Below are 26,605 nucleotides of genomic sequence, written 5' to 3'. Positions count from 1 at the left end.
AAGAGTGCTACTTCTCTATGTAACCAAAGCTGCTGCACCACATAAACTTTGCAAAATAAAGATGATTGTGGTTCTGATCAAACTCCTTGACAAACTTGTGGTGATCCAGTAGCAGCACATCCAACTATTTGTGTAGACGTGTCATGTCTTTAAATGAAGATAGAGCAGGGAAATGTGTATTAAAAATGTGGCTGTGTCACTCAATTCAGGAAATGCTTGCGTTCCTGCGGCACTGCTGCCATTTTCTATTTTTATTGTTGATGCAAGTTGACACGACTGCACATGGAGGAACTTTGCATGCAAGGCTTTTCTGCCGCAGAGGCGCTGCAAGATGTGAAGCAGCAGGATGACTGTGGGCTTTTGCTAGCACCGACAAGTTTTGTTGCCAACTCATTTTCATTCTTGGACTATTAGAGCAGCATTTCATTGTTTACTCTTCAAAATTGTCCTTGTTTATTTATTTATACTTTTTGCTGGGATTGGAGCATCACTTTAATCCAATCTGAAACAAGCTATGTCTTATGATTTGCTGCCCCTTGTAATCAGGTTTGAACAGTTGTGTGGGGATTGTCTTTTGTGCTTTTGGCTCACAGGGGCTACTCACAAAGGGTAACCTCAGTTTTATAGGCCATATTTAATTTGAGTGCAGCCACTGTGTATGCCAGAAAAAAAGCAAACGCATAGTAAGTCTGCTTTGTACAAGTGGTCAGTGCATTATATATTAGTCATCTACAGAGGGTGCAAAATGCCGCAGCTCGTCTTTTAACTGGCACTCGAAAGTTTGAGCACATTTCCCCTGTTTTAGCTTCACTTCACTGGCTGCCCATTTCTTTTAGGATTCATTTTAAAATTCTTTTATTTACTTTTAAAGCTCTCCATGGCCTAGCTCCATCTTATCTCTCTGAGCTGCTACAGCCTTATACACCCACCCGCTCTCTCAGGTCAGCTGATCAGCTGCTCCTGAAGATACCCAGGACTGGGCGTAAACTTAGAGGAGATCGTGCTTTTGCTGTAGCAGCTCCCAAACGGTGGAACGAGCTTCCTTTAGAGATTAGACAGGCCACTTCTTTATCTGTTTTTAAGTCACTCTTGAAAACCCACCTCTTTACCTTGGCCTTTGACACCACGTGAGATGTTGGTTTTTTATTTTTATTTTAGTTGTTTTTAGGTGATTCGATGCTGTTTTATCTTGTTTTTGCTTTAACATAGGGCTGTTTTAATTTTATGTCTTATGTGTTTTATTTATTTAATTTGCTGTTTTTTGTTATTCTATTGTTTTAACTTATTTTCTGTACAGCACTTTGTTCCTGTGCTGGGTATTTTAAAGTGCTTTATAAATAAAATTGGATTGGATTGGAAGTGGTCATTGCTCTTGTCCAGACTTCTATACTTGAGTGAATTTCTGAGGCAACAACAACAACTTGTGTTCCTGTGGAATTTCAAATACAGAAGAACACACTACAAAAATTTTGCATTTTTTAATAATTGCATTTTATTAATTGAAAACAAAAACAAAAAACAAAAAAAATGCAAATTGAAAAAGGAAAAAAAAAAAGAAAAAAAAAAAAAAAAGGCAAAAACCAAAACAACATGATTAGGTAAGACAAGCAGAGACACTTAAATAAGAAGAGTTCCATGTTTGTGAGGGGAAAGGTGAAGGTGGGTTGATGCGGGAGGAAGGTGGAGGAAGGGTGTTGCTGAATGGGACATCTTGGATTATGTACACTGTCTCGCTGCAGGACTGGCAGGCCCCAAAAAGAGAGGGTGGGGCAGGAGGGGGTTGGGGGCTCAAAATAGCAGGTCGGAGACACTGAAACACCAGAGAGAAAGGCACTATCCAGAGAACAAGAAAACAGAAACCAGTTATACAAACACGGTAAACATGCACGCACACACGCACACAGGACCAGACATGAAATTAAAATGACAACACCGTGCTTACTGCAGCACAACTTTGAACGAAGAAAACAAACAAAAGACCAAAACAAAATCTTTTACATCGTTTACAGATGATCTCTCAAATTGAAGCAGAAAAGACAATCTCAGGTTTCTGAACTGCTGATCTGTGCCAGCTGCAGATCTACACTGGTGATTATTACACAACGTGATTATCCGAACTCAGCCTCTACGCTACGTGCATGTATTACAAGGAGGAGAGTGTCTGCATATGCATGCATGAAATGAATGTGTTTGAATGTGTTAACTGCCTCCACATATCCTCATTCACCAGTCTCTTCACAAATAAACACTAATTTCTTTTTATTTTTGCTGTTTTTTTCCCCTCTCTACAAGTCTTAAAATCCCTTGCGTGGTTGTGAAATTCAGTTCTCCGACCTAGCTTCCCTCATGTTTGTGTCTATAGACTCGGTCAGCTACATTCACTGCCCTGGTAAAAAAGAAAAATGGCTGCAATAAATATATTGGCTTTCGGAAAGGTTGCTGACCTTTATGTACAGGGCTCTGTGTGACAGCTCTTGCAGCATTCATGGCTCTGCTATGCTGGTCAACATTAGCTTCCTGACAGGACTTCTTCAGAGAATCGACTTTACTTTCTCTGCGTTACAGACAAAAACATTTTTCAAATGGAACTTGTGACCCTTTAAATGTCATGTGGTTTTATCTGAGAGCCCTCAGATAATGTAAAGGTTAAAAAAAAACGAAACAAAATTGACAATTCATCACATTCTAGAGCTACTAGGTCTTATTCAGACTGACAGAAGATTGAACATAATTTACAAATGGAAAAAAACCCCAAACAATTTGTGATGAGAGGTAAAACAGACAAACACATACAAATATATAATATATATTCTTAAAAAAATGACTTCTCTCTATAATTGATTTATTTATGCAGCCTGAGGCTGATGTACAATTCTCTGCCAATGATCTTAAACATGGAGACTTTATGTATTGTTGATGCAATCATCTTTTCCTCTTCTTTTTGTACATTTCTAAAACAGTTTCTTCTTCTTTTTTTTTTAAATTTTATATATTTTTATGTATTTTCTTTTCTTTAAAACAGAGTTAGGATTCATCAGTAGGCTCTTCGTTCAGTTGATTAAAACAAAAAGTGGCAAAGAAAGCAGAACAAAAGAAAGGCAGACTGTTAGGAAGTTAAGGAGGAGACAGAAGCAGCTGTGGGAGCGGTTGAATCATTTGGTTATCTTCACGGTTGAAGCAGGACGCTAATGTATGCTGCATCTAGATTTCCCTCAAAGACAGTTCGGTCCTCGCTGAGGCGTTCACTGTGAACATTCTCAGCACATATAAAAGTTGATTTTTTTGCTCAGCTGTCACCCACACAGCGTCGCCCACGACAGCGTTGCTCCTGTCATTTTTATTCTCTGTCTTTCAGTTGTTTGCGTTCTCTTTGCTCCCATTATCGTGGGATGGCCGAGAGAGAGGTGGGAAGGGGGTTGGGTTTGGGAAGGGTGGGGTTCAGATGAGATCAAAAACGATGATGATGGTGGTGGTGGTGATGGTTGCTGTTGTGGTGGTTGTTGTTGTTTACATGGTCTGACTGTTTACATGTTCTGACTGACAGGCGTGACGTAGTTGCGAGGGAACATGCCCGTTTGGCCGTGGCAGCCTCCTTTCCACCAGTTGGGGTCAGAGTTGTCCAGGACTTGAATGAAGTCGCCGCGTCGGAAACCCAACTCGCCTTCCTCCTGGGGGTCAAAGTCGAAGAGCGCCTGCACATATGTGGGATTCTGCGGGATCGAAAGATGATGGTTAGCAAAACTGCAGCAACGGGGATGCAATGAAACTAAAGAAAAACACTGGAATCCACACCGACTCAACTGTAAACGAGACAAAATTCATGTTCTGAGCACCCTACAGCCTAACGCCACAATAACAGACAATATCCATGACTACAACGAATTAAATCAATTCTGTGAAGCTTCAAAAATCGGCAGTTTCCTTCATTTCATTTTCTGCTTTGTGATCTTTATGAAACCTCTGCAGTCTGCAGCTTTTGCTCACACACACTTGCTACCTCACTATGTCCTCTCCCACTACCTGCCTCTGACACCCACAGATACACTTGACTCTCTGTCAGTCTCTCTCTTCCTCTGGTTTACCTGCAACTTCTTCTCATCTTTTTAAGTTTGACTCATGTTTCCTCTTCATCCTCTGTGCAACTAACCCTGCAACATGTCCCTCAGTCTGCAGCTTTACCGCATCTAACACCACTACAAAACCACTACTGCTAGTTCAAGGTGACATCAAGATTCAATCCGAGCGTCCAAACACAGCTGCACGTTAACATGCAGGGTTGTCAGAGAAGAGATCACGTGTTACAGAAATAGTTGCTAGATTTTCATCTGACGTCTGGCTGCCATCTATGGTTTTTATACTGACACATTAGCCAAGAGTTCTTTAATAGCTTCAGAAGAGTATAATCTCCTCTAGCTGAAAATGCAACTGCAATTCTCAAATAATCAGCTGCTCTTTTCTAAACCTTGTTCATAACCAATTTGGAATCCAGGACAGCAGGTCACCTGTGGACATTTTTAATCAACCTTCTGCCACAACACTGACAGCTGTGTTTGTACATATTCTCCAGTGAAAGAACAACATAACACAGTGTGATCAGGCAAATCGTGCATCTGCATTACTCATCTCCAAAATATTAATGCAAATGATCTAAGCAAAAACATGTCCTCAGAATACGCACATACAAATTTGAGGGACAGTTTTCCATTCTGCTTCAACATAACATTTCAGTTTTACTCATATACCTTTAAACAGTCAGAAATCAAAGCAACTACCTCCACTCACACATGTGCACTGCATGATGTGCAAGTGAAAATGAAAAGTGCACAACTACATATTGGTCTTAATGGTTCTGCCCTCATGTGCGGTCCTTTTAAATCCGAATACTAAGATGCTAAACGCATGTCTGTGTCTAGAAAAATCTACGTACAGTAGTCTGTCAAAGACACTGCACCGCGTGTTTTTTTTTAGCGTTTTCTTTTTTTTTGGGGGGGGGGGGGGGGGGGGGGAGAGAAGAAAAAGACTTCCAACCCACAGCTCATTTCGCTATGTGCGTGTCATGTCTTACCTGGGGGACCTGCTCTATATCTCGAAGAAAGATCTGCTGATTGCGGGAGACTGAGTTCAAGCGGTGGTATTCCACCAAGTCATTGAGGGAGTTAAACTTCACCACCCATAGGAAATACTTCCCAGCTCCGTCACGAAGAACCTTGAAGTGCTGGACATCATTTCCAAACCTAGAGAAGGTCACAGAGGGGACAGTAAGCGACAACTTCTGACAGAAGTACCTAGATGCCCTGAAGGCAGTGCAAATTACACATACAAACCACCACTTATCAAATAGGGATGTCTGACAGCCTTGTAAGTATTAGTCAAATGAATCAACATGCTGGTAACAGATTGGCATTTGTTCCAAAGCAACTAACTGGAATCAGAACAGTTCAGACAGTAATTAAGATCCATATCTTGGCATCAAACTTTACATGTCGCCTACTGTTCTTTCCAGAAGGACAGAATGAACAAAGACAGACAAGAGGAAATGTGTGTGTGTGTCGGCTGTAAAGTTAAGAACACTGAAGGCTCCGGTCCAACATGGCAAACACTGGCCACTGGAGGGCATCACTGAGACTTCACCAGAATAAGGAAGTGGCTTTGTTGATGACTCAAACATGCCAAATATGGAAACTTAGGAACCTGATCAAATGTCAGGAAACCATGTGCTGATATAATGATAATAGTAAACTGTATTTATAGATAACCAAGTGTGATACTAGTTGTTTCTATGTGATACTCACTTCACAGACAGAGAGAAATCCCCCGGTGCACTCTCGCTCTCTCTGATGAGGAAAGCGCCATCATGCCTCTGTTTGTTTAGCATCTCCTCTGCTTTGGCACGGGGAATCTTCCCAAAGAACCACCTGGAGAGCAGAGAGGACTCAGTGTCACATGACCGATGATACAAAACACCAAGCTCTCCCAAAGGTGGCAGGCTTCGAGCCCAGTTATACAAGGAACAACATATGACTGAGACTACATCCATAGAAAACAAACAAATAACAAAAAAAGCAACTTTTACTTTGTTTTTACCATAAACAACATCCTACTGAGTCACTTTGAACCCAGTCTGTGGAATTTGGCTACACAAGTCTTTCCTTTTAAGAAATGACTAAAAAACATGTTTCTGCAAGCTTAGGTTTAACACACACCGTTATTTATAGAAAGTTATTTATAAATCTGTATTGTAGGTCCCTTTTAAAACCTTATCTGATAACCTTTTACAGTAATATTGCGCAACCTCACTTGACTTTTGCATCTACCAAGCCAAAAGCGGTGTTTTACGAATACACAACTGAAGTAAGGGGAATGTTACGAGCACTTGTCAGTCCTATCTTCAAGAAAGGAAAGTGATCTCCATATTAAAATTAAATAGGTTCTGTTAATGATAAAAGGGTCTCGTAGACTTTCGTAATCTTTCTAAAAACCACACATGAAGAGCAATGAAAACACAGCTTGACCTCAACTCTCACATTGGCTTAGAAATGAGTGACTCAATCTGAGGTTTTGAGATGTGTTTATTAGATTTTAAAGTGCACTCTTTTTTTCTTTTTACACACTTGAACACAGGACAATGCTGGGATAATTATTTTCAGTAGTCATTTCTAAAATATAGCAAATCTGTTTACCATTTACCAATCGTTAAATCTGTTTACTAGTGAAAATAATGTTTGGTTAGAGAAGCTGGGTACAGCACTTACTGCCCACTACTGTGTTCTATGCAAATTTATTAGACTACTAGCTTATCTAGCCCTACACAGATTCTGTACTAACAAGCTTGCAGGGTTAAGTGTGTTTAGGGTCCAGGTTGACTGAGTGGGACAGGCTGAGAAACGTTCAGCGCTGCAGTGCTTCTGTTGTGAGTGAAAGCAGCTTAATATATCACAGTGAGTGAGATTTATAAAGACTGGCAGAGAGAGGAAGAGAAAAATGGGAGACAAAGCAAGTGAAGGCTTTTTACTTGTGTAAATAATTAAAAAGTATAGCCAGCCCAAAGACGAAATCTTGGCTCCTTTACACATCGGTGAAGATCAATAATGTAATGGCCAACTCTTAATCTGCTTTGTATCAGGCTTGGCAGGACAGTGCACCTGTGCAGAGTCCCTTTCCCTATTTGATAAAAGTAATAGCAGAGCAATTACTGGAGCCAAGAAAACAGAAGTACTGGCATCAGAAACACGTTCACCTCTGTGAGAGGGAATTATTGAAACCATTTGTGTTCTTATTACATAACCGCACGGATAACCCACAAAACATCATTACTACTGGTAAGAGAAACAGAAATGCTCTTCTGCGAACTGCTGTACAGCACAGCTGTGTGTGCAGTTCTGTTGGGGAGTGCGAGTGCCTGGTGCTTTGGCTCTTTATTTTCAAAACAAAGAAAACTCGATATCAGTGCTGTCACTACCATTTCTACTTCACTACAGTATTGAATAGTTCCATCTGTAAACATTACAGTAAATATACAACCTGGCTGTCTTTCTCAGTGAACATTGACTTGTGCAGAGTTGAAAGTGAGAAGTATGTACAACTTAGTAAGCTTGTCATGTTGCCATTTAAGGAAAGCAACTGGGGAACAAATTCAGCAGTTTTTAGGTTCAGATGGCAGCAGATTAACTGTGTCTGAGAGGGCCTGCACAATATCTGCTCACAGCATGCTCATTATGAAGCAGATAAGGAAACATGTTTTTAAACAGGAAAAAAAGCCACACTGTTGAGAACCATCATACAATTATAAGTATTGTTGACGGACTGAAGTACTACAGATGATGCATGAAGCCCAGCTGAAAATCGATTCCCCATAACAATAATAAAATTCTGCAAACACTTTAGTATTGTTGTTAAATCTGTACAAATGATAGGCAAACGCACACTAAAGAAAAGGCTGATCAATAAGATCTCCTTTGAAAGGCACATCTGATAGCAATGCTGCAGTAGGTCAATATTCAATTAACTGTAAGAGGCCTTGAGCACGTTAATAAAGAGAGAGCTAATTTGGCACTAAGCACAGGTCCAGAGGTAATTGTCCTCTTGAGGATCAAGCCAGGAGTGATCTCAAGGGCTCTCTCTTACCCTCACACTCGGTCAAGTCTGCTCAGGTTGCGCATATCACTGAACAAAAGCTCCCCTGTTCACGCTTCAAAAATCAGTTAATATGTCCAATTTAATGATTTGCTATGAAAGAGTACAGATGCATAAGTGACAATACTTACGGATGGGGTTTCATCTGTATGTAATTCTTGGGGATGAAGCCTTCTCTTCCATCCTGCTCTGCCTTGTACCAGTTTTGATCACACTCTTCATTTAATACCTGGTGTTGGAAAAGAAAAGAAACCCCAAAACAAAACAGAGAGGTCATTCAAGTTAAAATGTCAACAAATGAAAAGCAAACATAAATTGAGCCTTACGGCAACTGGTTTAATTTCCTGTTATGTCAAGGTGGTGATTGTACTGCATACTAGAGAAGCTTTTGGTAAATATTAGCAAAGTACAAAAACACTGAGGCAAAAGCAGCCTGCAGCTTAAATCAAATGTAGCTTCAACCATAGATTTAAGCTGGCAAAAGAACAATAAATGTGTCCTAAACTTTAAAGCTATAGAAACTAACAAGCCAGTAATATCAGAGAGACACAAGACAGCTGTGAGGCCATTCAAGTCTGACAAGACAGAACCACAGTGCAGGTGTGCTGGGCTTGTGGTTCAACCATGTGTGTCACAATTTAATGTGCCTCTAAATGAATGCGTGTGAGGGAGGTCATGCAAGAGAAGAGGGGAAAAAAACAAAACAAACAACAACAACAACCAAAAAATAGTATTTGGGCATTTCCCAATGTTAACCCCAAATCTTAATCTAAATGAATGTCACGTCACTTGATCCATTATTATTATTATTATTAGTCAATTACAGAGCCTACCAGAAGTTTCATATATTTCTTGTCTCCGATTCAGTGCGATGGGAGTATAATGGTAGATAATGACTGCATCATGCTCGCCCTGACATGCTTTAAATGTGCTCAGATGAGAAAAAGTTTCCTGCCGAGTAGGGAGGAGGGGTTGTAGGTGTTTCACAAATATTAGGAACATAACTGATGACAAATCTAACTGCAAAGACAGAGAACATCCTAATTTTCAGAAGCTACTTCAGAAAATACCTGTGACAGCATGTTGACAATTGCGCAACGATAGTGTGGCTTTTAACACAAGTTTTTTCGGTTTGTAACCCTGATTTCTGTGGGCAGAATCTGTCTCCATGATGTGTGTGTGAGGAGCACGCTATAGAATGCTACTGAACGATCCCCTGTGTTACGTTGCCTAACTGTGTTTGTACTCCATTCTCAGCAGCACAACGTGTTACTCTGAGATCATCGCACTCACATCTGTGCCATTCTAAACAACAGCAGGCAGGAACAAAAATTACTCTCAGAGAAGGGAGATGTAAATAAGGAATGCTCAAGAACTTTAAATCTCAGTGTTGCAGCCAAATATGAGTACTGGCCAATAATAGCATGTTGACTGAGATCGGCATATCAGCAGATAAGATGCCATTCCGAGATATCAGTGGCAGATATTTATCTGGCATGTTGCATAATTCTGCCCTCGCTAAATGGTCAACTGTGGGATGAAGAGCTGAGAAATTTGAAAAGGGATTCTTTGTTTCCCTGACACAAAGAGGAAAACTTATTTTAAAGCTAAGAATTTTGATGCTCCCCTACCAAACCTTCTTTACCACTCACCACTTGACTGAAACCGACAATTATAGAGATCTGTGAATAGCATAAAATACTGAGCATCAGATGCCCTGTAAAATAGACCCCAATAGTTGGGTCTCCATATCCTTGTGGAAAAGCCTTCGCTGATAATTTAGCTTCAAATATATAAGTTGAAGAATTACACTACATCCCTCCTTAAAGTTAATTATGCATTACATAACATTGGTAACATGTTTATGCTTTCAAGCAGCATCTTGACATGTAGATTTGAAGGAAACTAAGCTCTAGCTTACAGTCACATAGCTTTTATGTGAATGACAACACAAAAAGGATTCAAATCCTATCCAAGAATGACTTATGCCCAGCACCAGCAGTGTATAAAGCCTGAAATGAAATAAATATGTGACACACATGTTACACAACCAAGCTGTCATTTGTTTGATTCTTTAAGAAGCTTTTAAGTAAAGCAGTACTGGCATTAAGCTCCACTCTGTCATCCAGTCAGAAATCTGAGTTGAAGGACTGTTCAGTTCTGAGCGAGTAACGTCTGCTAAAATCCCCCCACCATCTTGGATCAGACTTTCTTTGCATAATTTGGAGAAAATATTTTTAGCTAGAGTATGCACCCCATCCCTAATGCAGCATCACACATCAACGTGCCCCTCTATTATAGTCACATTTTCCCACTTTGCTGGCCCCCCTCCCCTCCACTTAAATTCACAATTTACCCTTTGCCCATCCCCAGACAGCTGTCTTGTTGGCCCAGTGAGTGATGTGGGTCTATTTGCCTGCAGAATGCCAGCTGTCCCTCAACTCCCCAGCTGCTAACCCTGCACAAGACCAGCATTACTCAATGAGGGAGCGGCTTTAGAGAGTGAGGGGAAAAAAGAAAATGCAATGAAGTGTGGGAAGGTAGATGTGTCCATATTCGCATGTGCAACAGTGGATACAGGGAGAACTGTAGTACAATGAAGTACAAGAAAGAGTGACTGTGTTTTCCCTAGTGAATGTAGCACTGTCAGAGCTACACAAGTCAAAGGGCCTTAGCCTCTGGGATGGATGCAAGCACACAAAACTGGCCTTTTAAGAACAAGCCTTTAGAAAGACAGACTACCCAGACTAATACTGTGTGGCATCATTCAGTTCTCTGCAAACACAAAGCTGAATAGTTACTGCAAGTGGAGCATAACAAGACAAGACAAAAAGGTGTTTAATCTGGTGGTAGGCTGTATGAGATTTTATAGCTTCTAATACAAGTTTTTCCAGGTCATCCTAGGTCTACAGAAAAATTCAGATCATAAATGTAAGACTAAATCCGAGAACAATATCCCAGTACATTTTATGGTAGGGAAAGTTTTTCCTGAATCACAAAACTTTATGATAGCAATGAAAAGAAGTGAGGGTGGGCGTCAAATCAACGGAGCAGATCTGGGGAGCACACATTCATGCTTCCTAAATAATTGATCACAAGTTACTGCATGGCCCAGACTATTGGATCAACTGGCAGAAATTTGTAGAGCAACACTAGCAGACTAATATGCAGAAATCAAACCATTAACTGTATCACTAACAGCCAGGCCATGCTCAACTGAAACACAGTCAGTAAGAGAAGATTTAATGAAAAAGTCAAAAGCAAAGACTGATTATTACCCACGATATCTTTGAGATATTGGGAACGCCAAGTCAGTTTTGTAATACACACACTCCATATACTGTACATGGTCGCATAAATTGTTGACTCACAGGGTGGATCATTTTGAGACAGAAACAGCGCCCTGGGCGCACAATCATGAGCAACATGTGATGGCGCGAGTGACTGATTTGCCTGATCTATGTATGATGAAGTAGAACTCATCCAAGAAATGAGCATACAGTGTGCACCCTGTGGTTTCAGCAGTGCTGCGTATGAGGTAGAGGTGGCAAGAAATCTTAGTTGTCTTCTTCCCATCTACTAAAAACAAACATTAAAGCAACAAATACTGTAGGAGTACAAAATGTGCTCTTGTACTCTAGTGTAGGATGAAGAGTTGCCAACAAGTAAGAAAGGCAATGATTCATCTTCATGACCCAGGCTCAAGCCCACTTGTTGGCAAGCAGGCACTCTGCTGAAGCACCCTTCAACCCAAAGCAGCATCAGTCGTGCTGTTCAAGTCACCCTCCACTTTGACCCCCCTCAAGGAAAAAAACGTTCTCAGCTCGATTAATTGTTGCATGTAGATTGATATGAGCAAAGGAGACTGAATGTGCAACTGAAAATGAAACTTGAAATGGCATTTTACATTTCATTTTCAGCTAGGTGACAAGATCACATTAGATTCAGACATTAGAAACAATGGAGCCCCTTCACAATCAAATACAGTAAAGTGTAGAGTAGGTTACAAATATATTTACCGGAATTAAAGTTTGTCACTTGTGAATCATGTCTCTTTTCTATCACTGTAGAGACTGACTGTCTGCTAGACGCCACAATATGCCATTAGGCCTCCTGAACTCAAACTTAGTCCATGACTAAAGTTAATAACAGAGCACTGAGGTTGCTGCATTATACTGTATGCTTTAGTTTTTTCTTATACCTGTGAGAAAATAGTTAACAGGTAACAGTTAAAAATGCATTCAAATCTTAAAAACAATTAAAATTATCTCCAGTGTTCAAGCAGCATGTCCCCGAGTCATAGAAAAACAGTCTGAGAAGCTTTTAAACTTTTTAATAAGCAAGGAAGTAAAATCATCTCACGTAACCTGAAGATGTGCTCTACTTTGTTAAAATTATAGGACCTCCAGCCACAAAGTTACCATGGTGAATGTTTAAAGAGGGAACTAACATGGTCAAAAAACTATTTATTAGTGGTTTCCATTTGAATGCTTCTGGGTTGGCTTTCAAAACTGAAAGAATGGCAGTCCACGAGGAAAAGCAGAAATAAAATATTTGCAAGGTTGGCAGTTTTTTTTGAAACCATAGAGGAGACAACCACAGCATTCTGTCTGACTGTGCTTTTTTCCTGTCCAAGCTGAGCAAGTATTGTGCCATTGCATTTCTGTGGATGATACACATTCCCTCCCCTTCTCTGAAGATTTTTTTTTCCTTTGTAATCCGATTGAACCACAATAGTTGTATGAGTTTCTATTTGAGACGCAGGCAGAGGATTATCTCCTCCACAGCTGCCGCTATAGACTCCCTCCTCCCCCAGCTCTTTCCATCACACACTCTAAAATAATATACAACTTCCACCCACAAATTTAGTGCACACTATAGATGCATAAATGTCATGGCAGTCCTCAACTATTAATTTAGCATGTGTGTATAAAATAAAATGTACAATACAGTGAATAAATCCATGTCATAATGAGGCTTGCTGTGTTTCAATGCCCTTTATCTTCAGAGCCCAGTCATCTTTACAGAGGACGCGTATTTAGACTAATGTACAGAAAATGATGCCACATAACAGGATTTCTTCACTTATGCATAACTAAAAAGAGCTGATGTTTTAAAAATAATCTGCCCTGCAGCTGCCAATGATTAAAAAAAAAAACAAACATAATGTACAAAAGGGGAAATGACAGAAACCATAAAAATGGAAAACGAAATATAACATGTAAATTACACTTGAATGTTTAAAAGTCTTTCACCTCTTCACCACACTATCTGGGCAAATTCAACACTACAAATTAAAAATATTAAACTCGAGCCACAACATAAAGACAGTAAAGTCGATGGGACACACACCCATCAGGCATTGCCATCAGTGAACGTCATCTTATTTGCTGATAGGCCAACAGGCGCCTTATAGGCAAATTCCGACTGATAAATCCAAACATCCCTAATGAAAACTTCAGAAATTAGGTACTAAATTCTTCTGTTATGTTGTTACATTGAGAGAGAAAACTGTTAACCAAAAGCTGCTATGACTGTCTATCAGAGGGCCTATACAACAATAGAGTCATCTGTTCATTATTGTCAGTATTTGATATGGAGTATATGTAACGATTGCATGGAGATTACCTTAAATCCCAAGCTTTAAGCTACAAAATGTACTTATGAAAGAAGAGAAGACACATCCACAATTACGATAGCATGAGTGGAAATGGTCATATAAACAAATACTGGTTAAAACGAGAAAGTGAGGTACACTGGGATACACACAGCTGCTGCAGAAAAAAAAAACAATTTGCTAAATAAAGCACATGTCTGCAAAGTCCACACAGGATTGCAATAAATCAGCAGCAGGGATTACCTTGGACTGCGGGTTAATCTCAATGTGCAGCAGGTCAGAGAGGGGCCCAGACAGAAACACAGACACGCTAAAGCTTCATCTGACCCTCACAGGCCAAAGACTAATGGATCTGCCATTGGTTCTAATGGACCTGATAGAGACTCATCTGTTTTCTGACTGCACGGCACAGGATAACCTTGGCATACTTCAAATATTGCTCGGTTATCTAATCAGACGACAGAAAATTAGCAGTTACAAGAATAGTATACAGTTTTAATAAGCAAATTCACTGTAAGTCACGGGTAAGAAGACTCTGAACCAAAGCTAAGAGCCTACATATTTTTTTTAATTATTATTATTATTATTTTTTAAAGCAACCCATTTGAAGAAGAAGATCATTTCCTGAAGTTTATAAGACATAATATTAATAATAATATCATCATCATCATCTTAATAATGGGTAATTGATTGGATTCATGAACAAACTAAGCTCATTTCAAACCAACATGGCAGACTCTATAGATATAAGTGTGCAGACAAAACTGAAAAGGTCAGGAAAAGCAGAAGCCCTTTGAGTGTATTATTAGGGTATGCATAATAGATTGATAGTGTGTGTGCCAAATTAAAGACTGTGCACAGGATCCTGAGATAGTCTTTAGAATCTCCACACTAATGCATCACCGACCAGATACCCTACATCTGTTTTCAAAAGAGAGATAACAGTACTTTGAGACCGATGGAGCGACAGAATTAAAACTTCAGCAGATTTAGAGACGTTAAGGGGAGGGGGGGGGGGGGGGGGGGGGGGGGGGGAGGGAGCTCAGAATGAGTTTGACCTCTTTTGCTCCCAGCAGGGAGGTAGTAGACTTAGAGCAGGGCAGGCAAGAGCCAGGAAGGCAATGAGTGTGCCCCTGATGCAAAAAGACACAGATTACATTAGATTCTAATAAACAAGGCTTGAAACACTATTTTAATTAAAACAATGCTCTAGGTCACTACCAAATGTGGAGCAAAGATTACAGGGCAGAAAACGTGCTTTCAAACACTCATTACACATCTAACCAGAAATAAACTGAATCCTGATATGTTCTCAAAGTGCTTTTACTGGCACATGGGGAATAACCAGTTTACATGGACTGAAAACAACATTGTTTTCATTGTACCAAACTAGTATTCGTTGGGAAAGAAACAGAAACAAAGTTAAAGATGGACGCATTGTGTAAAAGGTAATGAAGAAAAAGAAAAATCTTTATCATTTCTGGAATAATGCATCTAGGATATAACTGTCAATAATGGAGAAAACCATACAGAACAGTCAATCTTTTTAAAATCACTAGAAAGGACCCTGTTATGATTAAGCTGATTTTATTATACATACACATATAAAAAGTAGAGAAGGAAAGCTCTTTCACACCAAGATGCTATTTATACCAGGTTTAATTCTCAGTGCACTCTTCCTTCTAATGGATGGAGCGTAAAAACCACAGATCTGTTGTGCAGTAAACAGACGTGACAGTTTAGACAATTGTATCTATTAATAACAACTGTTGCACTTGAAGCAACAAGATTAGGCTAGTTGCAGTCCAAGGTGACTTTTTTGTTGTGCCAGTGAATACAGGTCACCATGGCCATATCAATTTTTGTGGGCCATCTCCTATGCTATGCACAGTGGGAACAAAAGCTGAGGACACCCAAAAGGGGGTGGAGGACAGAAAGAGAATAAATTATAACTTTTTGGTTTAAATACAGCTGTCAGTGTCTTTATGGTGCATCATCAGGGAGTGATGTGAAGATGAGAAATAGCGAGACCTAATTACAGCTCTAACTTAACACTCAGAGGGAATGACTAGTGAGAAGAAAAAAAAAAAAGGAAAGGAAAGGCGCAGGATCAGGCAGAGAGAGGAAAAACAAGAGAAAAAAAAACAAAACAGTGTGACAAGAGAGACCAAGAGAGCAAAATAGCTAGCTAGCAAGAAAGAGACGGAGAGGGAGAGAGAGCACTTTGAAGATTCACACTCCTTGTGATCAGCTTAGGAAAAGTCCTCAAGGGCAAATCACATAAAATGAGGCCATTTCTTTTTCAGAGCAGAGAGGCTATGTTTTCTTCTGCAAAGTGCACACGTTCTTTTTTTATGTGGTACCCTGTGAATTCACTGAAGGCTGCATCCAAGGGTTGTTCAGAAATATCTGCGACAACATCTAACCTGCACCTTCTGTGCCACTGAAATGGTTGAGGGCATACAGAGAGAAAAAAAGATCAATTATATTATGTATTGTTAGGATAGACTGATAAGGGTATTGATGAAGGCTTTTCCGTTTGTGGAGAGGGTGACATCAGTAATCAGTCAAGAGATTTGAGCTGGCTTCATTACTACTTTGGAAGACTGATTTAATGAGCCACACAGATTGCCTTTGCTGATTACTGAATGACTGAGCTAATGTGAGTCTATGATGGCCACATCTTTAGGTTATACGCACATTTCTTTTAGCAAATGCAGACGTGTAAGGAGGAAGTACCTATTTAAAGTAAGCATGGTCAACACTATTATCTCTTTATAAAGGGCACTTTTAGTTCACAGCTACAAAACGGAATGAGTGTCCATCACCTGCACTATCAACCATTTTAATTTCAGTGCAGTTTACTTTAAAGGTCTGCCCTTTAATAGTTTTATAACAACTTACTTTAATTAGCCACTTTTGACAGCTTCATATAAACCGTGTACTACTGTGCAATTAATTACATTTAATGATATAGTATTACATTTATGATCCACCCCCCACCCAAAAAAAATGAAGTTGCACTAACCTACTTTCTGCTGTCAATCACAAAGCAAATGCCACGTGTCGCCACATTACATGTTGTCTACTCAGTCCCAAATACTTTGTCAAGTGGCTGAATATCAGTTGTGAAAGTGTGACTGCTGCGTATGGTCTACAGATGGCTCTTAGCACAGACAATTTATTGCACTAACAAGTTACTATCAAGCAAGGCCACAGAGAAGAGGGAAGGAGAGTGCCAATACAAGAGAGCAGATTTCAACTCAAGTGTTAGCTGCAGGCATAAGAGACTAAGTACACCATGGTCATTTGGGCAGCCATCAGCTCAAAGTGTGCACTCGCTGGGTCAACTGTATGTGAACTGTTCAGACCTGCTGTTGTGTATTGACTCTGAACAATGACAAAGGAACAGGACAGGAAAAAGGCTAGTTCAAACACACTTTCCTCCATTACTAACCTTAGGCAATATTTGCTCATATAACCCCCCCCCCCCAGCCTTATCGCTATCCATTGGCACCAAACAAATGTGTGCTGTCACAAGAGGAAAGTGGTAACTAATGTTGACTCCCTCAAGCTGACCACTGACCCTTTTTGACTGTAACATTATGTCATTCATGAATGCAGTAATGCGCCTAGCTCTTCCAATGACTTGTAGAATTTAATATTGGTTGAGCCTTAGCCTCTAGAATGCCTTGAATAAAATAACTTTACATCGCATAGATTATATTTTGATGTCACTAATGGGATTTTTGCTTTGCAGACACCAGTTACAAATTGTACTTTAAAGAAACATTAATGATAAATTGACTTAATCGACATAACATTATTGAGAACCATTTGAAATTGAACAAAGAACAGAAAGGCAGAGAAGCAAATAAATATATTTATCCAATCATTCTCTACAGAAATTCAACACTTAATCAGAAAATAGCCTGCTCCTGCACAAATCTGATCTCAATACATGCAGTCTCCGAGACGACACAGAGATCCTACAAGTCTCTGGCAGTGTAAAAGTCAAATTTCTATTAAAACAGCATGAATTTATTGACCCTTAAGCTAGTCATAGTCAAATTCAGCACTGGTTTACAAAGATGGCCAAGAAATACACAGTAAAGCGTGGCCAACCTAAACCCAATGATGGAAAGGAAAATAAAAATAGCAGTATTTGGATCCTGTGAAATCTTACAACAGCTCATCAGTTTTTTAAGTTAGACTTATCATTTCAAAATATTCAAGCATTAAAAGATAGCACTGATATATTTTTTTTCTCCATTTAGTGGTCAAGAGGACAAAAGGAAATCAATTCCCTAACTTGCGACGAGGGTGTCATTAAGCAGCAGAGACTGTGAGAAAGCAGTCAAGTAACTGGCTAAACGCTCCATCTTCCTTTATTATGCAACTCCCAAAAGAAGAACAGGTTGTTACAGAGGGGTATTAATAGAGCAGTTTTTGAAAAAAAAGAGCACAGGCAAGTAATTTGACAACAATTCTACAGTGAGTATGGTGAGCACCTAGGTTTATCTATGTCAGAAAGGGCAACGCCTGTACTTTTCTTTGTAAACTCAGTGTTACAGTGTAATACATGCACACTGTGCTGCTGGAGTTTGCTGTGGAAACACAGGAAGTTGCTGGGGGTTGGAAGACACATCAAACAGGATGTGAAAACAGCTAAGCTTTAGTATTAACAAATCATATAGATGCATGAACATGCTAATAGGCCAGACTAGACAACTTTACCACAGACTGAGCCAAGTATGATTTAAAATAGGTTTGGGGCACCAGGACAAAGTGGGTGGGTGGTGATAATACAGTTCTTTGAATAGAAAACCACCTTAATATTCAGATTACGTCAAAACCAAATGTTGTGATCTAAATACACCCAAAATTTAGAACTTATGAGTAAACAACAGCTTAAACATATTTAGAGAAGACCTTCATGTAGCTAGCAGAAATATATGAAAATGTGGTGAGGAGTGTTCACTGACAAATGCCAAAACTAACTCGTCGTATTCACAAAGTTTCTTTCTTTCAAAAGGAAGTTCAAACTGCAGCATATATCATCAACCCTACGTGTCAACAAGTCTTTGAATGCACACTCTGTATTTGATTTCTCAGCATAACAAAATATTAGTCCTCTCCTTTGTTGGCAGATACAAGACATCCAATTTCATTAATGCCTGAAATGTGATACTGACAGAGTAGCATAACTTGAACTCTTGCCTACAGATTTAAAACTTATTTAGTTATTTAAAGTGTTGTCAGAGCATATTTTACAGTTGCAGTTCAAGGATATTTTAATGGGAGACAATTCTGCAAACTAGGAGGATGGGCAAGCTTTATTTATTTATTTACAGAAGAAATGAGAACAAGTGTGCAGTGCTGGGGGCAATGACCAGATCTGACTGTAGCCTCCTCATGCATGCTGCTTTGCCTCTAGATGTAATTTCTGACACAGAAAACTGACTAAAAAGAATCGTGTGTGTGTGTGTGTGTGTTGAAAAAGTAAAGAACACCAACATCTGTAACTGAGACAAGAACCACAGTTAAAAATGACACAAAAATGCTGGAAATACAGTAAGCTGCCAGATATGGTATCTTCCCCTTTTTTGTCTATGCATGATGGGAAATCACACTGTGAGACCAAGCTAGTCTGCACTATGCAAATTTGTCATGGGCCCACACACAGCACACTTGTACCGCGAGCCATTTTACACATAAAATCATGCCAGAGAATTATGAATTTCTGAAAACACCTAAGCATGGGTTTAAGTCTAAACGACTAACCTCTCTGTACGGTCAGATTAAGAGAAGTTGTAACGATGAATTGCAAGGCTAAAACAGGAAGGTTGTTGTCACAGCTTCGTCTGCCATTTGTTGATAAGGAGCAAATAAGAAGAATAAAGAGTCACAGCCTTAATTTTAATAGACAGTAGTTTATAAAATGCATTTAATTTTAGGTTGCTTCTTTAAAAGAAAACTCTGTTTATAACAAATACAACAAAAAACAAAGAAACTGCAAAACAAATGTTCTGTGAAGAAACACTGGAAGGGTAGACCATGTCTTATGTCACTCTATTTCCCAACTTACTAACCTAGAAAAATGAGACAACTCAATGTTGGTGTATGACTCCATGCTGCAAATTACTCGGAAGCCGAATAGGGAACCAGATGGGCTAAACACAGTGCTCGCTAGTTGGCTGACAGTAATAGAATATGACTTCTAAATATCTTTGTGACAGTGGGCAAGATAAGACTCCTTTTAATGTGATTGATATTCTTAAATGGGTTGCTGTAACAGTATCAAGAATGCAAACAGAAATAGCCTAACAAGGGGCCAGCCAGTTTATGCATTAAAAAACAAAGTAGTATGACTGACCACAGTAAACCACACTAGTGAAAAATAATCATTGCTAATAAATTTGCATCAACACACAAAACTGAATAAGCTTCTTTTTGCTGTAGTATGGCATCATTCATCACAACTTTCATCTAGTTAGAAAACTTTAATTTGACATACTGATTTGAAAATTAGCCATTGTGCCAATTGAGTTAAAAAGTCAGCACATGTGGTGGGTGTTCAGGCCAAAGCATCTTATGATCCAAATGCAATTCTAATACCAATAGGATCCCCCCCCCAAAAAAAACAAAACAACAACAACAAAAAAAAACCCAAAACACTGTACCAACTGAAACTAGCCCTGCACACCAAAGGTGCGTTTAAAACCAGTGGAACAATTCCCAACACTGGGCTAAATGCTGCCTGGACAAAAGCTGGGAAATATTTTGAAGCTGATTTGATAAAGATAAAAGTCGTTTTATTCAAAAACTGATTTTGAGACTCGTTTTCCAAAGGGCCACAATGTAAAAATACAGGCAAACCATCTCTGCAACACCATCATATTAGGTGTGTATTAATGTTATAGCAGCTAGTACTAGAATTTACCAGTAACATTAAGTCAAACAGGCAATTCAGTAAAAGACTACTGCTTTTTATTCCAAGTATATCTGGTACTGCACCCAGAGCTCATACACCACTAGATGATTATTTTGACATTTGTGGTTAAGAATGTTTCCTTAGATGAGACGCTGTTTAAAAACGCCAACGTGAGGCCACCATCTCCGAGTGATACTGAAAATGGTGTAAAGTTAAGGATGCTACATACAAGCAAAGCCTTAACACAGGGCTGCTCTCTCATGAGTGGGACCCTTTGTCCTTAGAGCAAAGCTGTTTAGTATTAGTATCAGCAGCCAGATAGCACTGGTGATGGAAGCAATGGAGCCCCAACTAATATAGTCCACCTCAGAAAGGCTCTCTTTATATGTATGAAGTATGCTGTGTTGCATCAGGCAAATCAATGTGTTTAACAGTTTAGACCTTCTCTCTCTCTTTCTTTTTTTTAACCGTAATGTTACCAATTAAGACGGGAATTTGGTATTAATGTTTAAATAACTTATGTAATCAAACTGATCTTTACTCTCAGCCTTGAGTCAAACAGAGTGAGGTAGTCAGAAAGAGACAGACCAACTTGCGCATCTTCATTTCACTAAAATGACTGTAGCTAATGCAAAACAGTAGATAGTTTACAGACTGACATAAGGCTGGTTGGTCAGTTATGACTGCAAAGGCTGATCTTCAAGGACTTAGGACTATCCTACACTTAAAAAACAATGACAATATGCACAACATCCTGCTCTTACAGGTTTAACATTGTGCCACTTGCATAAAACAAAAACAGAAATTTTTTTTAAGACTAATTACTAGCTCAATCACGAGTACAGGCTTAACTGACAGTTATCAACGGCAGCCACATAGTTACATCGTTAATGTCCAGCAGGCTCTTGAGGACACAGATTTGAGGACACAAGCTGAGACCACTACCATTAGACTTCTGTTAGACTGACCCGGAGCAAGGCTTTAAGGCTGGAGCTGATGAACCGGATTTGCACAGTCCAGTGTGACAGCTGCTCCACATCAAGCTTGTGAAAGCACAAAAATGTGTCCAGTGTGACCCTGCTGAGTGCTACACAAATATCCTGAATTGACACTCGGCCAAACATGGACTGGGGTGTGGCCTCCACACCTAGAAGCCAAAGATGACGGCCTCTACAATTCAATGAGTTAATCAGTGGCAGGACAAGGCCTCTTCCTTATCAGGTGAGGCCTTGGAAAACGTTCAGCTGACTATTGGAATTCTGTTGCCTAAAAACACCCACATGGTACACACAGAAGAGGATGGGGTGAAAAGCCAAAAGTATTACAGCTAGAGACCAGTATGACGACCTAATCACCTTTTTGCGACAGAGGTTAGTTCAGGCTGCAGACACTCTAAATCCAAGGGACCAGCATAAAGATGGATGAGTAGACAAAGCCTTTAAAATGCTCAGTTGGTAACATCCTGCCACTGGATAACATCCAGGACTGCGGCATTCAAATTCCAACTTTCAAGGGCCAGGCCAAGGCAGCAACATGGACTGTGTGAAGGTGGTAAATCTCTCATCAGGTCCTGGACAATTGAGAGGCTCATCCATCACTCTGAAAAATCTCAGTAAGCGGTACAGTGCACGATGAAGTTATTTTCACACTACAGCAGAGATGGTGAGGACAAAAGCGATGAGACAACCCAACCCTGAAAAATCCCCCCATCATAAGAAGCCAGAACCCTGCTACAGAGATGACTGTGGTGAGGTCAAGTAAACAAGAAGGCAGTTCTCAGTTGAAAGAAAAAAAAAAAAAAAAAAAGTTCAAACACTACATGAAGCACCGGATCACCCACCTCTCACACTGTGACACAGTAAGAGAGGGAGGTCTTGTTGAGCTCCAGCAGTGCAATCAGTGCAGATTCTCTGAGGCTCTTTTCTCAGTTCTGTTGTGGCTCTGTCAAATTTCTGTAGTAAGTATGTCAGCTCACCATGACACTTAAGCTAAATTCTGCTAGTATATTTGGCTAAATTTGTTTGACAAAAGAGCTTGCAGCAACTGCAGCCCAAGTTACACAAGCATCAGATATTTTCCAAATGAAAACTAGGCAAATTAATGGGAACGATCTTGATGAGGACAGCATTCCAAAACAACCATGTAACATTTAAAAAGCGCTTTCAAAAGAGTTTACTCAGCACAGTCCACACTGAAATAAAGAAATGTGCTCAGTGACATGCTCCTCCACAGGTCACATAACTTAAGATTATATACAATCATTACTTAAATTCCCAGAGGTAATGCCAATTAATCTCATTTCAGTAGTCAATCTCATTTTGAGATTCTGGGCTCACTAAAGCTCAACAAAGCAAGTAAGACATCAAAGTGGAGCTTGCCTCCGTGTGTGCGCGAGGGTAACTCAGTGAATGACAGGAGTATGTTCCCCTTTATCGCAAGTTTCCTGAGGGGGAAACATTTAAAGCTTAGACTAATGCACAACTACTGAGGTGAGTCACAAAAGAGGAAAAAAACTGATAAAAGAGGATGAAAGAAACTGGGGGGGGGGGGAATCTACAAAAATCATGCCAATTCTTACATTCAATTCCACAAAAATTAACAATTGGTCCTATGGGCAAAGCAGCCAAGAAATGATTCAGATGAAATATGGACACTGCTCGGGGCAACATTCATCCTGACTTTCTTTCCCCGTTTTACAGTCCTTTTCTGTTGAGACAAACTGTATTACGTTTATTTCTGTAGCCTTTATCGCAGTGCACTTACAGTATAGTACCCCATGGTCATCAACTAGTGTGGAACAATGAATGAGAACATGAATAGTTTTCTTTAAATTTCAAACCTGCATACCTAGTGGGCACGAAAGTCAGACATTTTATATTCTTCAAAGACATAAATAACATATTTTATGCATTATGAGGAATGGAAAAGTAAAATCTAAGGTTCGAAAATTACAACAGAAAAAGGAAGAGAAAACAAAAACCCCAAAATAAAATGTTGCCATATGTGTTCGATTTTTCTAAGTGTTTTTTACAGAAGTACGTGACTTTCCCAGTCACTAATGCATGTATTTAATATTTAATTGTGTAAAGTGAAAGAAAAAACCCCATTTCCTATTAATTTCTTGGATGGAACTCATCCATCTGGTGAAAAGCTTGAGATTTCTTGACAAGACAGCTGGCAGTAGAAATTAGTGAAAAAGTTCAATAATTCCTCGTCTCATATGCAAATTTAATAGAATTTATATTTAGCTCAGTGTTTCCTAATCTGACTTTCTCTCTCCCTCTAGGCCTCTCCCCTCCTGCTGTGATAAGAAGTCTTTTCAAGACTCTGCTCAAATCTCTTTTTCAGGGAAACGGCACCCATTCCCCTGACAGAACCGTCAACTTGTCTGCCAAAGCTGACTGCAAAGTAAAACTAAATGATAAAACAACAAAATAAAAAAATAAATAAAAAAAACTCAAACAAAAACAACCCCCACCCCCAATAATAAACTACAAAATTTGGCATGTTGCATGTTATTGCCCCTAATTTCATTCCACCTATATCACAAAGCAAAGCAGACCTTGCCCACAAAAGCAATTTACTGTGATGAGGAAGACTTGACCACAGGTTTATATTACTAGTCCATAAAAGAAACCTTTACAGCTTTTATCTCTTATTGTGACTTCTCAAAAGTCACATTGATGATGTCCATTTACAATAATTGTCTCTTTGTAGGCGTTTTCTCTACCATTAGAGGGCTCTAACCCTACAATATAAAGTGCCTTAAAGCAACTGTTGCTGTGATTTGGTGCTATAGAAATGCATTTAATTGAATAATTCATGATTTTAAAAATAGCAGAAACATTTAACCATAAAGGTTATGCCATCAAATGTAAATACCAAGCATATAATCACATGATAGTGGTGAACTTTGGATATTGAGCTACATCCCAAACTACCTGATGTGTTAGATTTTGTTTCCTTCTATAATAGCCCACTACTGCCGAGATTTCGCTTTATTGGCACTTTTACTCAACAGTGCCAGTAATGGATAAAAACAAAACCTTAGGGCAAGAATACACCTTACAGAGTTGCATAATTATGAGCAAAACAGACAAATCTTAACATTTAATGCTCAAATACTTGTCACTGACCTTGAGGACATCTCCACGTTTGAAACTAAGCTCATCATCAGCAGTAGCTTTGAAATCGTATTTGGCAATGGCCTCCATGGTCCTTATAGCTGCTGTAAAACTGCTTATCTGCAGCCGTTTCAGTGACTGAAGAGAAAAAAAAAACTAAAAAATGTATCCAGGCTTCTGTGATCAAATACTTTCTCTGCGTCTCTCCTCCAGTCAATGACCCGTTCCCTTAGGTTTGAGACCTCACATAAAGGTGGCAGAAAGGTACCTGCAAAAAAACAAACCAAAAAACCCCAACGTGAACAAATATAACTAAACAGGCAAATGTTAACCCACGAAGCAAAATTAAAATAGTCTATATTGCATTTTTAGTCTTTAAATTTTCACTAAAAATGCATACTGGACATACGATTCAACTTTATTCCCATTTGACTTCTGAACAGCCTCCAAAACACAGCACAATTTCATGACCAGTGGCAAAGCTCTAACCAGAAATTATCAGAGGATAAGGGAACAAAGTTCACTCTATCGAGTGTCAATTTCAACAGACCTTCCAGACAACCAACCACCTGGCCCGATCAAAGATAAGACGGTGGTTACTTAAGTAGAGATGACAGTGATACGCTGGCTAAACCTACGGCTATTTAGTTAAACAGATAAAGTTAAGCTATCTAATTAGTTTGCTGCTAATATGCTACCGTACAGCCCTGATGGGCTTTCGCTAATACAACCGTGCGTCTAATAAGGCCTTTAAACCTGACAGTCCACCAGATGACCACAGAGGAACACCAAACGGATGAGAAATCATTTTTCCTCTTTTGAAAATCTGCATTTCCTTTTTATTTTTGAGAACTTAACTATTAGGCAATAACAAACGACACATGACATATTTTTCTAGAGAAAACGAGTTGCCGTCACCGGCATCATCAAGTCCAAAACGTTACTACATTCGCTTTCGTTTGTGTCTTTTACAATAACAAAACGCCAAACAACTCATCGCTAGTCAGCGTTACCGAAAACAAAAGAACAAAAGGCATCGTCGCTGTCAGAGGTGGCATTAGGCTTAGTATTAAAAAGGGAAGCTTGAAGTCCAAAGGCAGACTGTAGCTAACCTTAAACATGACAACCTTCTCACACGCCCATATTATTGTGAAAATTATATGGAATTTTTTTTTCATTTCAAAAAGGGCATGGAGAGCAACAGAGTATGGTTTTATACCTCTTTTTTTTTTCTTTTAGTCGCGCTCGAGTGAATCGATTCCGTTCCAGCCAACAGACTGCGCCCACTGTTCTAGAACGCTACAGCTAGCATACCGGCTAACGGTCGGACAACAATAACTGCGATGCAGTATGGTTATCAAACCCGAACCTCAATTCTTCCGCACCGGACCATCTGACATCGACATCACTTAAAGCTCGTGGCTGGTCTGAAAGAAGTGTGGGGTGTTTCTTAGCACCCGAGGCCTAGTCGCTAGTTTAACGCTAGCATATGTGGAAAGGAAGAAAACATCTTTTTTTTTTTTTTTTAAACATAGCGCAAGCTGTTATTGCTACTGCTAGCCCAGCTAACGTTACTGAACTTCACTAAAACAGCGTCATGAAATAAAACAGTACACAACTTTTGAGTTGACAAAACACGTACTGAAAACTCACCACTATAGATATTCCGTTTCGATAGTGTCACTGTATTTAAAAAAAAACAGCAAAACTCTGTCGTGTAATTATCCACTCCCTGCTTCCTCTAGAGGCAACCAGCAAGGTACGTGTGGTGTCGCTTACACCCGTCCTAGAAGCCTA

The 26,605-nt window shown here is 39.5% G+C and overlaps 1 protein-coding gene across 1 annotated transcript; it reads right to left on the bottom strand.

The window, feature by feature from the left end:
* Positions 1-1,596: 1,596 nt before the first annotated feature.
* Positions 1,597-26,605, bottom strand: grb2b (growth factor receptor-bound protein 2b). Its single transcript, XM_085352080.1, has 6 exons — positions 26,462-26,605; positions 24,821-25,076; positions 8,265-8,362; positions 5,793-5,915; positions 5,066-5,234; positions 1,597-3,710 (listed from the first exon to the last, which is right to left on the bottom strand). The coding sequence occupies exons 2-6, from the start codon at positions 24,896-24,898 to the stop codon at positions 3,525-3,527; spliced, it is 654 nt and encodes a 217-aa protein (XP_085208206.1). The 5' UTR covers positions 24,899-25,076; positions 26,462-26,605; the 3' UTR covers positions 1,597-3,524.

The sequence above is a fragment of the Diplotaxodon limnothrissa genome, linkage group LG4, assembly GCF_057381915.1.
Source record: "Diplotaxodon limnothrissa isolate DT_005_m linkage group LG4, D_limnothrissa_male_GT1.1, whole genome shotgun sequence".
Classification (NCBI taxonomy): domain Eukaryota; kingdom Metazoa; phylum Chordata; class Actinopteri; order Cichliformes; family Cichlidae; genus Diplotaxodon; species Diplotaxodon limnothrissa.
The sequence above is the reverse complement of the archived record's forward strand: the minus strand, read 5'-3'. Positions and strand labels throughout refer to the sequence as shown.